At 34.6% G+C, this 16,156-nt stretch overlaps 3 protein-coding genes and 1 long non-coding RNA gene across 4 annotated transcripts; 1 reads left to right on the top strand and 3 right to left on the bottom strand.

Moving 5' to 3' along the window:
• Positions 1–1,318: 1,318 nt before the first annotated feature.
• Positions 1,319–3,804, bottom strand: LOC101220806. Its single transcript, XM_004134806.3, has 3 exons — positions 3,651–3,804; positions 2,457–2,570; positions 1,319–1,773 (listed from the first exon to the last, which is right to left on the bottom strand). The coding sequence occupies exons 1-3, from the start codon at positions 3,666–3,668 to the stop codon at positions 1,642–1,644; spliced, it is 264 nt and encodes an 87-aa protein (XP_004134854.1). The 5' UTR covers positions 3,669–3,804; the 3' UTR covers positions 1,319–1,641.
• A 456-nt stretch (positions 3,805–4,260) lies between these two features.
• On the bottom strand, positions 4,261–7,879 carry LOC101221038 (proteasome subunit alpha type-7). The gene is made up of 3 exons (XM_004134807.3): positions 7,580–7,879; positions 6,403–6,817; positions 4,261–4,686 (listed from the first exon to the last, which is right to left on the bottom strand). Exons 1-3 carry the CDS (start codon positions 7,750–7,752, stop codon positions 4,525–4,527), a joined length of 750 nt encoding a protein of 249 aa, XP_004134855.1. The 5' UTR covers positions 7,753–7,879; the 3' UTR covers positions 4,261–4,524.
• A 515-nt stretch (positions 7,880–8,394) lies between these two features.
• On the bottom strand, positions 8,395–15,903 carry LOC101221354 (alpha-mannosidase). Its single transcript, XM_004134974.3, has 29 exons — positions 15,523–15,903; positions 15,340–15,423; positions 14,823–14,911; positions 14,564–14,738; positions 14,248–14,367; positions 14,057–14,140; positions 13,903–13,974; positions 13,690–13,803; positions 13,481–13,581; positions 13,274–13,367; positions 12,890–13,057; positions 12,677–12,763; positions 12,440–12,505; positions 12,294–12,350; positions 11,920–12,139; positions 11,587–11,717; positions 11,189–11,257; positions 11,046–11,102; positions 10,858–10,929; positions 10,712–10,759; positions 10,470–10,589; positions 10,227–10,292; positions 10,014–10,126; positions 9,823–9,907; positions 9,508–9,618; positions 9,304–9,399; positions 9,183–9,230; positions 8,973–9,041; positions 8,395–8,869 (listed from the first exon to the last, which is right to left on the bottom strand). Exons 1-29 carry the CDS (start codon positions 15,739–15,741, stop codon positions 8,681–8,683), a joined length of 3,024 nt encoding a protein of 1,007 aa, XP_004135022.1. The 5' UTR covers positions 15,742–15,903; the 3' UTR covers positions 8,395–8,680.
• LOC116404728 lies at positions 8,785–9,755 on the top strand. Its single transcript, XR_004217760.1, has 2 exons — positions 8,785–9,089; positions 9,155–9,755. It is a non-coding gene; the product is annotated as an uncharacterized LOC116404728 (long non-coding RNA).
• Positions 15,904–16,156: the final 253 nt, after the last annotated feature.

Below are 16,156 nucleotides of genomic sequence, written 5' to 3'. Positions count from 1 at the left end.
AAATGGAAGTGGGGGATAATATGAGAGAATTTTTGAATTTGTGACCGTTGGGAGAGTTACCGTTCCCACGACTAGCCGTTGGTTCCACGTTCGAAATTAGTCCTTTGTATAATTGTATTATATTATTGGTGAGAAAACAAAAATAAATAATGTTTTTTGCTGTTCGAAAAAGAGGGGGGAAATCGCTGACTTCGCAGACGGATTCTTCAACCGGAGATTTCAATTATTTTATTCACTTATTCATCCATATATTTTTGTTTCCTTCCAAAATTCGTAAACTCAAATTTTTCCTTTTTCGAAACTTAAAATTATTACTCGTAAAATTTTTGCATCTCTCTCTCTATATTTTTTTTTTTGCCAACAATTTTTTAAAATGTAAACAAGTAAACTTGTGGTTGTGAAGTATTTGATTTATTTTGAAGTGGGATTTTGGACTTTAATGTTTTGATTTCTTAAATTCGTAGATGATTTAAGAATTTAATACCGTTTCTTTTTGTTATTATTACTAGTTGGTTTATGAAAATTTGAAAAATTTCTTATGTAGGTTATTTTAAACTTTTGAGCTGTAAATCCAAATGTTATAACATTTTTAATATATTAATGTGAATTGATGTTTTTTAATATAATAAATCAACGAATTCAACCCCATATCGATTAGCCTTAATATATTAGATGTAAGCAAATATTGAATTGATGTTATTTCACATCATATAATATTGTAATTAATGTGTAATTAATGAAATTCAAACTAGATTTTTTTTATTATATAGAAGATATTCGCTTATATGAACGACGATATAAGAACTTTCCTTGATGTTTCTCCAAATTTGGTGGTAGTAAAAGAAAAAGGAAATTTATAAAAAAAAAAAAAAAGAAGAATTAAACAGGGTGGAGTCTCAGACAGTACATATATTTTGTATGTATTATTAGAAGTATAAAATGTATCACTAACTAAAAAAATCTAGTTTGAATCTCCCTAACTGACTTCACTATTTTACTAAATAAAATAAATATAATTTCTGACTTATTTTTAAATATAGAACAAGTTTTTTATTTTTTATAGATAGATAATAGACATGTATTAAGTTCAATCACAAATATAAAATAAAATTTAAATTATATTTTTAAATATTTTAACCGTTTTTCCATTTAAAATAAAATTTCTTTCAATAACTTATTAAATAAATTTTCTTTCAATAACCTATTAAATAAATTTTCTTTCAATAACTTAGTATATATATAACAAAAAGAATAGTTGCAATTTTAACAATTAGATTTAAAATAATTAAATATATAAAAACATTTCAAAAAATTGATATTAGTATATAAATCATACAATTTTTTTAAAATGTTGCTAAAAAATAACAGATAAAAAGTTAGCCCATTTGAAATCATGGTTGGGCCCGGGCCCAAGACTATTTCCTACAACTCACAAGTCCATAACCATCATAATATGCCTATGCACCCATCGTCTTACAAAACTTACAAGGAAATAATACAGGTAAATAGTGAAAGTTTCCATCTTTTGGTAAAGGAGCAAACGGAGTTTCAAATTAATGAGAGTTAAAATAAGAGAAAAGGTTAGAGAAGGCAGGTAAATTCCATATGTAGTGAAGGCCTTCAACTGGGAGTCGTCGAACTCTACAGCACTCTAAAGCTATCTACTTTATCAAGTCTAGCTGTACCTGAGCTTGACGATTCGCCCATGGCATCCGGAGAAGCTGCTCGTTGGGATGATTCCCTCTTCAAAGAAGTTGGCATTCCAGAAATCTCCTGAACATAGAAAAAAATAACAACCATGATCTTTCATATTTTAATTTGTTAACAGGTGTAAAAGAGAAGACTCCCATGATTCTACATAGGTGGTGATTGATTGGAATGTTTAAGTCCCATAGTTTTTATGAGATAAAAATATATATGTTTAAGTGCAAAGGAATTACGGGATAACAAAGTGAGCGGGTGAAGCTTTTGATAAAAATGACTGTTATTCACAATTACATACAAACACTGTTAAATCATCAAGTAACCGAGAAAATTAAGCTGATTGGTTATATAAGATTTAAATCAGTACCATAACAACACTCCCTCTCACTTTTAGGCTTTAAGATTTATAGAAGACAGAACAAGTAGAAATCAATATTAATGAAGAAGAAAGATGTAACATTACAAGAGTTTGAACATAGGACCTTCTTCGCTAATGGGTGAAGGTAAATTTAATCTTATATCATCACTCTAACAAAATACCAAATAAGTGGAAATCAATAATAATTGAAGAGGAAATGACGATTTGAATACATGCCTCCTACCCTAGTACCATGTTGAATCACAGATCGGTGACTTAACAGACGCAATTGGAAATATTAAAGTTATTCCATCATATAATATTATAGATAGACTCAATCAAAAGAAAACGATTTCTACAATTATAGATGAGAAATCCAAGGAAAAAAAATTACCTTCATCAAGTGAAATCTCAAGTCACATGGTCTTACTTGATTTCCAATACAGGCCATCACAAATTTTGAATATTGAAACATTACATCAGCAGCAGCTTGCTTTTTCTCTTCGGTCTGCAAATTTGTCATCTTGACAATCAGAATGACATCACAAAAGGTAGAAAACATAGATGGCAAGGAAACCTATCTAAAACTCGTGATGGCACATGAACACTTCAGGTAGGACTGGAAACAATCTTAGACATAACACCAGGGACCTACTGCCAGTAAAGATCCTGTTCTTATGGATGAAAGGTTGCTGCTGATAGGTCCAAAACAAGATATACATTTATCTTGCCTTGTGATTCATGACGTACTGCATCCTACAAAACTTAAATCCTACTACGCCCTCTGTGCACGAACAGAATTTCAAGAATTTGGAGGCCGAAAAAGGAATGGAGAATCTAAATGCAACTGTAGAAACTAACAAATACAGGCAGAATCAAAGTAGCAAAACAAGAAACTACAGGTACACAAACAAGGTATCCATGGGGAATCAAGTTAGCAAAATTAGGAATACAATACACAAATTAGACATCGATGTGGAATCAAAACTAGTAAATGCAATTTACATATATGAGGAATCAGAAAAGAACATTTGGAAGTGAAATAAATTCAAAAGGAAAATATCATATGCTATTTCCTAACCCAATTAATCACCACTACATGAACTAGATATGGTTTCTCAAGATCACCAATCCAAAGATACGAAAACTTCTATAGAAAAACAGCAATTGACGATTTCCTTAGCAAGGACATGACCATTTCATTCCGAGTCTTGAAAAAGGAAATAAAGAATATCGACTTGTATCAACTCCTCAGGAAAACTGAAAAAGGTTCAACATATATAACTAATCTACCAGCTCAGGCTTTAAGTTTTAATCCAAATACCAAATCCACCAAATTCTCGAGACATAAACTCCAACAGGCAACGAATGTTGTAGAACAAAGTTGATATATCTAATCTAACCATGAAAATATCCTTAAGATGACTGCAACTACGAAATCGAACAGGAGAGGGAGAGGGAGAGGGATGACTTGAGCAACTAGATTTTAGCGCAATATCGCATAATTGATAGCTAGAACTGCGAGGGAAGGGAGTTGATACATATGCGTTGTTGAAATTTGAGGCTTAGAAGAGAGAAAATCGCATACCTCGTAGTCGTCTTTCATGGCTGAGCTCCGTGGCTGGTAACAAAAGAAGAAGGATGGTGTCTTCCTCCATTGATGTGGGGGGAGAGCTTAGATATATTAACGCATTTGGAAACCGAATTCCGATTCTCATCTTAGGGGCTGTATTTTTGGGGGTTATTTTATTTTTATTTCTACAATTTAAACTAAAGTAAATTTTTCGGGAAAATATATTAAAAGTTCAAAAATCACTTTTTCAAAGAGAATTATATAAACTATTTTTTTTAAAAAAAAAATACTTTTTCGTAAATAAAAGTTTCTACCCAATTTTTTTTATAAATTATTTCTTGAAAAAGAATATTCATGAATTTTATTCAACATTTTCTTAAACACGAGTATGAAATTTTATATACTAAACTCACAATTTAAACAAATTTCCAAAACATAAATATGTATTTATGGAGAATAACCACTCTTTGACTTCATTGAAACTATTATGACGTAAAAAAAAACTTAAAATGAGTTGTAAGAATTTGTAAAATTTTGTAATTAGCTTTTTCTGTAATATTTGAAAATGACCTTTTATTTATTTATTTAAATAAGTTTTAACTTAAAGTATTTTAAGTAAACCATAGGGTAAAATTCAACTGATATATGGATGCTCTTTGTGAGTAAAATCCAAACAATAATCTCAACAACAATACACAAATCAGATCATCGAAAGAGGCTGGAAGGGTAATAAACAGGCATTTCTCAGAGGCTACAGCTACACCCACCTCGTGTCAATCATAAACAAAATGGAACAAGTTTTGAAGTTCAGAACAAGATTGAACGGTCCACTCGTTACACTATAAAACTAAAAGATTAAAAAATGCCTGAAGAAATGCAAGAAATTGGATCATGTTTCCTTGGGAGGAGCTTTTTTTGCAGCCTCAGCAGCTGCTTTTTCTGCTTCAATTTCTGCAACTAGAGCATCAATTTCTGCTTCTTCCAATTGTCGTAGTCCATGCTCCTTTGTCATCACCGCCACCTCTATGTTCTTTCCACCACTCTCGACAACCTGCATTTAAGAGAAAAAAAAATAGATTATTAGTTTTTCCAACGACTTGGTATTATGGCATTGTTAATGCAAACATCTAACGTCTACAAGAAAAATTACATGTCAATCCATATGAATGATTCCTTACAGCTGTGCCGGAAATGGAATAAGGAAGCAAATTAGAGCTGTTTAGATTCCGAAAGATTCCAAACATAGATAACTCCCTTAGCCCCAAGAGCTATGTAGAAACAAAGGTCATAAGGACTCAATATAATCTGTGTCGGGTATCTTTAGATCACAACTCAATTTATACAAGAGTAGTAACGTGATTTTTTATTGCCAGCTGTGTTACTGATTGGCATCGTGATATGCTTATATCACATAGTTTTAGATGATGTTGTAACCATCAACCACGAAAGTTTTATGGCTGATTATCACCTACCTTCTACGAGGAGTAAGTGTGGGGAAGTCTATAGGTACTGTAAAAGAAAACGGCTTCAGTCTCAATTTCTTGAACTATCAACTTCTGCTGTAGCCAGAGGCAGGGCGAAAAACTTCAGCTACTGAAGAGGCCAGTTCTCTGTTATGTTCTTGTACAATAATAACATGGTGGAGGTTTATCCTTGAACGTTCTCAGTCAGTTCTCAAACACACAACTTTGGGAAGTTATCTTTCATTGTACAATTCGTCAAGTTCTTTTAGAATAATTCTACCTTACAAAATGAAAATTGTTTCTGAAGATTTATGCCCATGTATGTACAAACACTTCTGCTAAAATTAAGCTTAGAAATTCATCATGTACATCTTCCCTTATTTGGTGTTTTCTATGTAAGAGTATCATTGCAAATCACCTTTTTCTCAACTCTTTCCTCCACTATTTTGATGGAAGCAGCTGGAAATTTTAGGCTTGGTGCTGTCTTCCCATTGAATGTGCCGGCAGGGTTGGATGTTCTTGTGCAATCACCACTTGAAAGGGGGAAAGGGGGGAAAGGGGCTCTGATAAATACAATTAGACGTTTGTAAGGAAGTGTGGCTGAGAGGAATAAGTTGAAAGGTAGAAAAGGATTAGCCAGAGATTTGGAACCTTATAGTTTTGTTGCCTTCTCTTGGAGCGTTCTCTCTCATTTATTTTGTAATTTACTGTTCTTGTTTCTTAACTCATCATTATCATAATGATATCAACAAAAATATATATATACAAATTTAGCTATAGAATCATGCATCCAAGAGCTCCTTGAGATGGTCATGTCTCATTAACAAATAACTTCAGAAAAACAACCATAAGAAAATGTGGGAAATATAAAGCTGAGTACTTCCTAACGAAATGTCAAGAGCTCAAGCATACAAGTGAACAACCTACATAACAGATCTAGTTCAAGCAAGATCATTAGCTTCCTAAATAAATCTAGAAACAAAACTTCAAGAATCAAAACTAGCCAAAAGGAGCAGCTCAAAATGATTCTAATGCTGTGAAGGAATTAACTAACTCTAGCAAGGCGTTCATCAGAACTTAATGAGAAACAGAAAAATGAAGAAGTGAATTACTGCAAGATACCCATGAGGCATGAACTAATGTAAAGCAGTATAAACAGTAAATGCAATTTTAAAACCCCACCACAAACAAACCAAAAAAACAAAGACGTGAGATTTGAATTCTTCCTTATAAGAAAAACTTTCTGACGTGATTTTGTCAACGTGTATAAGCATAAACCTGATGAAAAATACTGATGAGCTCACCTCAAGCAATGCACGGATAGCAAGCTTCACAGTTTCCTGACCAGAAGTTTCCTTATAATTCTTCTCTAAGAATTCCCTTATTGAATTCGAGTTTCTACCAGTTGCATTTGCTTTCCAAGCTGAAAATGTCCCAGAAGGATCTGTCTGATACAGGGAGGGAGCGCCAGTATATGGATCAAAACCTATAATCAAGGTTGAGAGGCCAAATGGTCGCACTCCACCACTTTGGGTATACTTCTGTTGAAGACCTGCAATGTAACGAGTAATATACTCAACAGTTACTGGATCCTCAACTGTAAGCCGATGGCTTTGACACTCAATCCGAGCTCTATTGATCAAGACACGTGCATCGGCCTTGAGCCCAGCACAGGCTAGTGCAATATGGTCATCAAGATTCACAATCTTTCTCACAGACCTGAAAACAAAAGGAGAACATCAGTAATGGCCATTTCACTCAATAGAAGATGTAGGAAAATACTCTATATACAAATTATGGTAAGGGCATATAACATACTGCGTGTTCTGCTAAGACGATCATTCATGATACCGCCATTATTGCCATAAAATATGGTCATCTTACCATCTTAGTATAACAAGTATGCATTCCAACGAATTTGAGCAAACCAGTAATGTTGATGCAAATGAACATGGTGTTAGAATAAAAATCACCAGATTGGACATAGTTTTTCCTATCCAAATGAAGGCTGCTCTCCTACTTTTAGTATTAAATTTCAAAGCGCCCCCAGGTAGACATTAATTGGATAATCCAATATTTTTTTTAACATACAACCGCCAGAAAAAAAAAAAACCCAGAAGCATTGTTAGTTCTCAGAACAGAATGACATGAAATTAGCGGGATAACACGAACTACTATCCCCCAGTTACAACAATTGGAACATAAAGAACAACAAAATCAAAATCATTTAGCGCCAAACTACAATTATACGCGTTCCTAACTCAAAAACCATCAGTCATTTGGCAAGGAATACTAAACCCAGTTTCACTGATGGATCATGCCCAATCAGTTAAATTTTGCAAGACAAACGAAGTTATTGAATCAATAAATAGACAATAGAGAAGCAGTAATGACCTCAGTAAATCTCAGACCTTCACACTCCATTTCCTTATTTAAGATCGATCCGCTCACAGAAAGAAACAGAGAGGGAAATAGAAGTACCTGGAGTCTTGAAGCTTAGGCGTAGCCTTCTTCTCAACACCGAGGACGATAGTATCGGTGCCACGAACACCGACGGCGGCGTTACCCTTGCGCACAGCTTCGAGAGCGTATTCGACTTGAAACAAATGGCCGTCAGGGGAGAAGACGGTGATTGCCCTATCGTATCTAGCCATTGTTGTCTTGCTTCAGCTCCTTCTTTCTCTTTCACAAGGAAAATTATAGAGAGAAATCCCAACTTGAGCAACAAGGTACCACACCACCTCTTTTCTTCCCCCACTTTCTTTTTTCTCTTACATTATTAACCACTATTTATTTATTTTTTCATTTTCTATATGTATTTGGTGTCAACATTTCAAAAAAAAAAAATGACAATTAGGTATACGAATGTTTTAGCAACCAAAAGTTAGCTATTCAACTTCTAATGCAGTAAAATATTGTTCTTGTGTTATCTGTTCAACCTATCCATTAATATTTAACATCTAACCATTTATATATTTTTCTAATATATAATATGATTAACATTTTTTTGTTTAACATTTAGTTGGAGGATTCAAACTTTCTCGACTTTGATAGCAAATATTTTATACTAAAAAAGCATAACTTAATTGACATAGATTCGTGTTGTTAATTTGAATATAAAATGTTTAGTTTCTCCCCTCCAAACAATGTTTTAAGTAGAAACGGGAATGATACCTTTAAATAATAGGGTTACTTTTCTTTTCGATTTAAACAAATTTATACTTTTTTCTTTTTTTTTTTCGGTGAATGAAGGATTCAAACCAACCAACTTTATTAACTCTAATAATACAATGATGTCAAACAAGGCAAATTTATTAAGCACGTCCTGAAATATTTCCAAAACATATTTAAACTATAAAAAGAATTGTAATTACATTCTTGAATTTACAAAAGGTTACCCATACACTATTATTAGTATTCAATGTCTATGGACATTATTCAACAAAAAGAGCTTATTTATAAAGGGAGTATATGATAATACTACAACAGAAGAGAATTTGAGGTAGGCAATTATCTCAAATTCTCGACTTTATTGCTTCTGATAATTTGTGTAAATTACATACAGAGAGATGTAATTTTTATTCAAAATTTCAATAGGAAAGTACGAATCTCCATTGGGCCCAACTCGACAACAAGAGCTGATTGGTCAATAGGGCCACCTCTAACTGGGGTTGCTTCTGTTTTGCCATCTCCCTCAACTTTCCATACCTTCTTTTTCATCTCTGATTTCAACTGATTTGCTGATAAACTCATCTCCTTCACCTCTTTTATCTGGAAAAAAAACAGAAAAATCCCACCAACAATTATCCATGAATGGAAACAAGTTACAACTTTCATTTAGTTTACATTCTTGAGTTGGTTCTTGTTCACATACACTTTTCTTGAGGAACATTCTCTTCAGTTCCACTTTAGCCAGTTTTGAATATTCAGGATCTTCTTCAGCCTGAACAGATTGTAATCGAAATCGTTATGATTAGCTTGCAGAATGAAGGTAACTTCCTTTGCTTTTTGAGTTTAAATTCTCTTATGAGCTTAATGTTTTGTACTTTTTGTCAGATCCAACTTTGTGGAATGTTTGTTTTACCTCGTATAGATGAGCCAACCGGAGTAATACACTTCCATCATTCAACTCCTAAAGAACACAAGTTAGAGAGAGTGAGAATGAGAACAAGAGCGGAGAGCAAAGTCAATGATGCTGGTATCACCTGAAGAGTAATCAAGGCAACATTGAGAGGCAAGCTGTAAACTGGATCCATTGGTGTTGATTTGGTCACCTTAGATGCAATCCAGCTCTCCCTTTTCTATACAAACAATAGATATTACTAAGAGGAAATTTGAATATTATTTACGGACAGTTTTCTCATTTAAAACAAACATCCTTTATAGTATTATAAGTTCATGTATCATACATCATGTGCAAAAGCCAAGAGTAGCGGAGAGTAAATTTCTTGGCCTGTTTTTCGGCGCCAACGAGCTCCAGAGCCCAGTTGGTTGATGTTCACATAGTAATTTCCTCTCACCTGATCAAAAAATTGTCGATGAGATATGAGGAAAGCATATAATTCAGGTCAAGCGTTCTGTAGTTTGTGGCAATGAAAAACATTAGAAACTTCTTCGACCAAAACATTCCCATAGTTTAAAAGTCAGCATTCCAACCTTTCCCATTCCACTGTAAAACAGAAACTGAACTCAAAAGAACATTGTGTTTTGGTCAAGTATAATACCGTTAATCCTTGACATTGGTCGTTGGCGCATACAAGTTCATCAAGAGGTTCACCCACTCCTCTGCTGTCGTCAAAGAGTGTGCGCCTTTCATATTACAAAAATATTGAATTAGCACCTAACTCAATGTATATGATAAAATGGTATCTTCAAGCAAAAATCAGAGAATAAGAATGCTAGAAAACAAATCAACCTATGAAGCATTAACTCCAGCTGTCCATCTTTAATGCTGGCTGCTCCGGTGGCACGATCGACCAAAACAGATAATTCAGTTTTTTTATCTGTAGTGTAAATCCCAAGGTTGAGCTGAGAAGAGCATCCCATATAGAGAAAAGGTTAAGACCACTATATACCATCTACTTGAATAAACAACTTTATCACAGTCGATCAAGTAATGGAATATTACCGGATAATAGTTTCCTGCCTGTGGTTCATTGACAGAAAGATTCCAGTCTTGTCTATAGTCTCGAACCTGAAAATAATATTCAGGGTAACACCAAAGCAATAAACAATTGAAGGCAAGAAGAGAAATAGTGCAGAACAAGAGAGAAGGAAAGGAAAATGTTCTCAAGAAACAAAAGAGAGTGATAATTCAAAATGTTCTTAAAAGATATTTCAAACGAAAATTTGAACATTTGTATGCTATTACCCTCTTTAAAAAGTCTCTTCCATTCGAATCAGTGTAGAACGTCTTATTCGTAACCATATTCGTTGTCAGTCTTGTGATGACCTCCTTTCCCACACTATCATCCACTGGAATTGGACCAACCTTAAGAGTAGAAAATCACTAGAGCCATTCAATGGACGCTTAAGGTATCTACATATTTGGAACTTTTACAAACCGAAAGAAGAGAAGTCAGGCAAATTGAGAATAAAATTTTCAACACTCACAGTGAATTCAAATTCAGCGTGATCTTTGTCTTTGTAAAGTCTAACAACCTAATGCACAAGCATATACTCAAAGATTAGGCCATTAACAGATATAAACCCAAATGGACAGTTCCTTTCTCAATTTCATTCTATTTCTAGTAAGCAACCTGGTAGACCCATGGACTGAACTGTTGGCGGACCTCGTCAACCAGCGGTCCACGAATGATTTCCACAGGAAACTGTTTTGTTCAATATGAAAAATGAGGAAAAAGTAGTTGGAACATAATAGATATAGGAAGGTTAACAATTTGATGCACATTACACAATAAAAAGTAATAAGAGAAGCTTGACTTACAGATCTGGAAACAATATTTGGTTCCCCTTGCGGCACAAAAATATATGCACCAGAATTCTACATGAAAAATTATGGCAAAGGAATATTAGCAGATGCCAAATTTCAATTTCATGAAATGTATTTGTTTAAAGAGCTTGAGAAACCTGTTGATCACTATAGAAACCTGTAGATGAAGTATACCAAAGATAGCTTTGTTGTATTGGTAAATCAACCTGACATATAGAGTTAACAACTACAGAATTATTCCAGTTTACTACGTATTGGAAACGAAAATAAAAAGCAATTAGATCACCGAGCCAAAAATTCTACTCTCGAAGTCACAGGATGCTAATCTTATTGAGGAAATATCACAGTAAGATCACCAGATCAATCATAACAAAGTTAAACATGCACTAGAAATTGGAACGAAAGAAACGTGTATAAATCACCAGCCAAGCAGTATAAGATGAGTGAAGTTTTTTTTTTTAAGTCTAATTTCATCCATCTTGTATCGACCTTTTAATGCTAAAACTACTTCAACTGGAAAGGCGAGACAATATACCCCGGTTTTTGAATTGTACATGCGTTTGAGTTGACCAGATGCAATAGAGAAGGACATCTTCAAATGGCCAGGTCCAACTTCAATGGTATCGTTCTGACTGTCCATGGGAAAGAATTCGGATCTTCTCTTGCCTGAATAATTTTAATACCAAAGTGAATTAGAAGTCTCATTTAATTATTTAAGGAACTTCTTTGATTTTCTGAGCAGATGAGTTCCACTTGAAAGAAACCTGCTTCTTAAAATATGAATATTTCACCAGAGTTCAAAAGACATCCACTGTTCTTAGTGACTAGAAATGAAAAAAGACTTAGAGATAGAATATCAAATATCTACCTCCACCGCTTCCTTTAGAAATAAAGTATGTGTTCCATCCAAGTTGAGGAACTGATACTTGAAACAGAAGCCAGTACTTGGGAAACTGTCCCCTCGGCAGTCCCAAGTTGGCCTTCACATAGAACTCACTTACGCTATTTGTGACTTTATCAATGGCGACAAATTGTGTTTCAATAGTTTTTCCTGAGATATCTTGGACAACAAGATCGGCATCATGAACCTGATGACAGTTTTCATTTCAGATTATATGAATATAACGAATTCCATTTTTCTCTTCTTATTCATATTTCCATCAATTGTAAATGTAGTAATAGTCCAAGTCATTCGATTGTCTGGAATGTGAAACAGGCAAGCAAAAGCAAAGTTCTACTCACCGGTATTCTAACAAAATCGTTACGGATCCATCCAAGAGGGTTGTACACCACCATGACCTGGCCGCAAGCACATTTACTCATTCACATTGTAGTTGAAAATTTTAAAGAGAAGTTCTACAAGGAAAGTAAAATAAAAGGAACATTACCAAACTATTCCCTTCTTGAATATCTTGCTCAGTTGGTGGGCAGAAACTGATATTGAGTAACGGACACTAATTAACCAAAAAATAAAGGGAATTTCAAAATTCATAAACTGCAACAATTCAAACATAGCAATGAGAAAAAGAATCCGAATGACTCAAAAATGGAAAACAAATTTCAGGAATAAGGTAGACTTAGATAAATAATGTAAAAAATCCAAGCAAGCAACTATAAAGCATCACCTGGCTTAGTATTTTTGGTTGTTCACAATGATCACCCAATTGTCTTTGTCCCAGGCAAATAAGGGCAGAATTGACTACTGCTTCGGCCTGTAAATGGTTCAATTGCCTTTAGGTTAAATGCTTAGATATATTTAAGCTAACAGAGGAACAAATGGTAGATTAGATGCAATTATAGTATCCAATTTACGCTCGACCAAGATATATAAAACCGACCTCAGATGATCCAGCAGCAAGCCGTTTCATATAGTCATTTGTAGTATGTTGCTTAGCAGTACCAGTCACTGCATCATGGTGCTGAGCAATCCCCAAAGCATCACCGAGACTAAAAGTATTGGGGCCACCAGATTTCCTTCCAACAAGGAATTCAAGCTGTCGTGCTGCCTAATATTACACAAGATTATTGACCAACTGATATGGATTTTTAAAATACACCAAAAATTCAAAATCAATGAGTTAGCAATTCAGATTCTTCTTGGCGTCACAAAAGAAGCTTTTCAGCAGTTATATTCAAGAGCTCAAAAGCTGGAGTACAACATAAATTTATTCACTCCTTAATAGATCCTCAGCTACCCTTATGACTTATGAGTTATGACATACCAAGTAATATCCACTAAGCGTCCTGATATATCCTTTAAAGGCTGGGCGACTGGTAAAGAAGCCAGTCCAGTATGCATGATCACGATCAGCATATCTGTTATTATCAATGTGAAAGCATATCGATTAATTATAGAATACCAAAAAAAGTTATTCTTCACCAACAGGAACATCATAAATTTTAAGGATGATGTTGGATGCAGGACTCACGGGAAAAAATCATCGGTTTTCAATGGCCATGATTCATTTGCTGCATGTTTTGCATCGGTATATATGGATGGTGTTGAATACAGAGCATTAATCCGACCGTCCTGGTAAATTATGCGTTCCCAAAACACACAAATCATAATGGGAAACAGTAACCCAGTAATCAGAATGCAATACACATTGGAAAGAATTGATTTTCCATTCGACCACACCTTTTTAATATAGTGAATAAACCTATCCATTTGTCTGAACCAGGACTCAGCATATTGGTACTGGAAATCATCACCCATTGTCCACATAATATGATTAGTCCTGGTGATATTTGCCTGCACATACATGAGCAACAGTGCAAATAATTAACCAATGTCTGTTATTACCACTTATTGCCTGAAATCAGAATGCAAATCATCAAACAGAGATTTTACTTGGGTCAGGGCAGCTTCTATAAAATCATTAACCCGCTGTTCAACATTGTAGTCATAAAGTGAAGGATCATCCTGCAGTTTTATCATATTAGTCTATAGGTAATCTGAATGATACCAAGGATTTGGAGTAGTCTTTCATTCACAAACATTATACCTGAATAAGATTGGAGTCATCGTCCACTTCAAAGTGAAACCCAGGAGGAGGACTGTAATGTACAGGGAAGGCATTCGTAAAAATCTGAAAAATGGCAGTAAGCACAAAAATAAGTATACAAATACAACTGCAGATCAAAAGAAAGAATGGATATTGTAAGAAGAGAATAAATCTGATTTCTTATGGCAGACCTGAGATGAAGAACCAAATGTTTTGGAGCCACGCCAGACAACTTCTAGAGATTTATCCACCTTGCGCTTTTCTCTATCCTGATAATCAATCCTTGCAAAATGTACAGATTCGAAACCAACCTGAAAAATGAAATCAAGGAAGTCCAGAACTATGTGTCAGAAGTTCCAACGGTAGAATAGAACTACAACAGAGGTGATCCTTCATTCTAAGAGAAGTGTGACCATGCCAATTTCTATCAAGGAAAAGTGAATACATGGTCAAAAAAGTCAAAAAATTTGAGGAAATTTAAGATTAGAGATAAATGAAACCTAGAACCTCAGCACTAAGTAAGTAAGCTTGCACAGCAGAGTGGCCAAAGGGGTCAATTTGCCATCCAGCACGAGGAACTTTGTTGAACTCTTCCTTTATCACACTGTGCCCAAGTGTGGTTTGGTCAATCATGTCTATGTAATGGCTAGTCGCTTCATCATGCATGCACCAACCTCCATTTCTAAAGATATAGAAAAAAATTATTTGGAAATATTCTCAATGTAAAGAGCCAAAGAAAGACAAGAGTTGTTTTAAAATTACATACATGAATTCCAACTGCCCATCTTCAACGAGTTCTCTCACTCTTCTTTGTACTGTGGGATTTTGTTGTGACCACCATCGCTGGAAAAATGCCTAAGCCATTCAAAATGAACTTCATTAAAAAGTAAAAAAAAAAAAAATACATGGCTTTGTCAAGCTGTGGGCTCATTTAGGAGATCCTAAGCTTTAACTTCAATATGAATAGAGATAGCAAATTCAAGATGGGACATTTAGAATACCCTTAGAAGGCTTTTAACTAAAATAAATTCCTGGTAAAAGAAAAAGGCTAAAAAACACCAACGAAATGCTTTCTATAATCCTACATCTAGAGTGTTTTTCTCAAGTAATTTACAAGAAATCACTTTAAAAGTACTTTTCAGAATACAAAGCCAAAGCCAAGCCACAAATCATTTGGTTCTTTTTTACTTTGCTTAGGCTTTTGTTAACAGTACTCATTCTAGATACCCTCACAAAGGTATGAATCCCACTGACTAAAAGAGGTAGAACAAAAAGAAATTTACCATTTCAGCAAATACAAACTTCCTGTTCGAATCATGAAGCAAAGAATCAACAACTGAATCGAGCACATTCTGCACACATGCTCCCTATTTGAACACCATCAAATTCAACCATCAAAAAACACTTCCCAAATCCACTAAACAAGCAAGTCTCTATTCAATACAACATTAAAAATAACAACCAACCTGAATACTGTTGTTCAAACCAACATAGTATTGATCAACCGTCTTCAACCAACCAACGTCGTCGTGCGAATGAGCAACCAAATGAACATTCAGCTTGCCATCCACAACACCACCTCCAGTGTCATAGTTCACAAAATTACAGTCCACTTCAACACAAAAAAGTATCAGCACAAGAACCAGAAACGAAAAGGGTAAGCAAGAATTAGCTTGCTTCTCCATTATTCAAAGCCGATTCCCCCAATTCTAGCAGAAGATAGGGGAGAAATGGTTTTTGGGTTTTGGGTTTTTCTGAACGGCATATATAGAAAATGACCATAGTTCCGTACAAGAAATATTATTGACCTCCATTGACGAATTCCTTGATGTTTCCGTTTGATATTTTTCTCGTAACTAACCGCGAAGTGATTAGAACTAATTAGGAAAAATAGGCGGTCAATTTCCATGATACAAACATCAATCTTAATGATGAAAAGTCTTTGTTTGATTCGGTGAATTACGAGATTACGAAATCCAATCATATGGAAGGAAAAAGAATGAATGCATCTGTCGGTTTGGATAAGTAAATCTTGGGAACTGTTTCGTCAGTAGTTGGTAGGGAATTTATTGGCCATCACTTCAAGATAACAATTGGACT

This window comes from Cucumis sativus, chromosome 6 (genome assembly GCF_000004075.3).
Source record: "Cucumis sativus cultivar 9930 chromosome 6, Cucumber_9930_V3, whole genome shotgun sequence".
Classification (NCBI taxonomy): Eukaryota; Viridiplantae; Streptophyta; class Magnoliopsida; order Cucurbitales; family Cucurbitaceae; genus Cucumis; species Cucumis sativus.
The sequence above is the reverse complement of the archived record's forward strand: the minus strand, read 5'-3'. Positions and strand labels throughout refer to the sequence as shown.

What these genes read in the sequence shown, in the direction of transcription:
- LOC101220806 (XM_004134806.3), bottom strand. An exon ending in TGAGATTTCACTTGATGAAG is followed by an intron (nt 1,774 to 2,456) that starts GTAATTTTTTTT and finishes TTCTATGTTCAG; the next exon opens with GAGATTTCTGGAATGCCAAC.
- LOC101221038 (XM_004134807.3), bottom strand. Translation starts at nt 7,752, where the DNA reads ATGGCTAGATACGATAGGGCAATCACCGTCTTCTCCCCTGACGGCCAT. An exon ending in CCTAAGCTTCAAGACTCCAG is followed by an intron (nt 6,818 to 7,579) that starts GTACTTCTATTT and finishes TTTTGTTTTCAG; the next exon opens with GTCTGTGAGAAAGATTGTGA. An exon ending in CTATCCGTGCATTGCTTGAG is followed by an intron (nt 4,687 to 6,402) that starts GTGAGCTCATCA and finishes TCTTAAATGCAG; the next exon opens with GTTGTCGAGAGTGGTGGAAA.
- LOC101221354 (XM_004134974.3), bottom strand. Translation starts at nt 15,741, where the DNA reads ATGGAGAAGCAAGCTAATTCTTGCTTACCCTTTTCGTTTCTGGTTCTT. An exon ending in TTGCTGCTGGATCATCTGAG is followed by an intron (nt 12,764 to 12,889) that starts GTCGGTTTTATA and finishes AACCATTTACAG; the next exon opens with GCCGAAGCAGTAGTCAATTC. An exon ending in TCAGTCCATGGGTCTACCAG is followed by an intron (nt 10,760 to 10,857) that starts GTTGCTTACTAG and finishes CTTGTGCATTAG; the next exon opens with GTTGTTAGACTTTACAAAGA.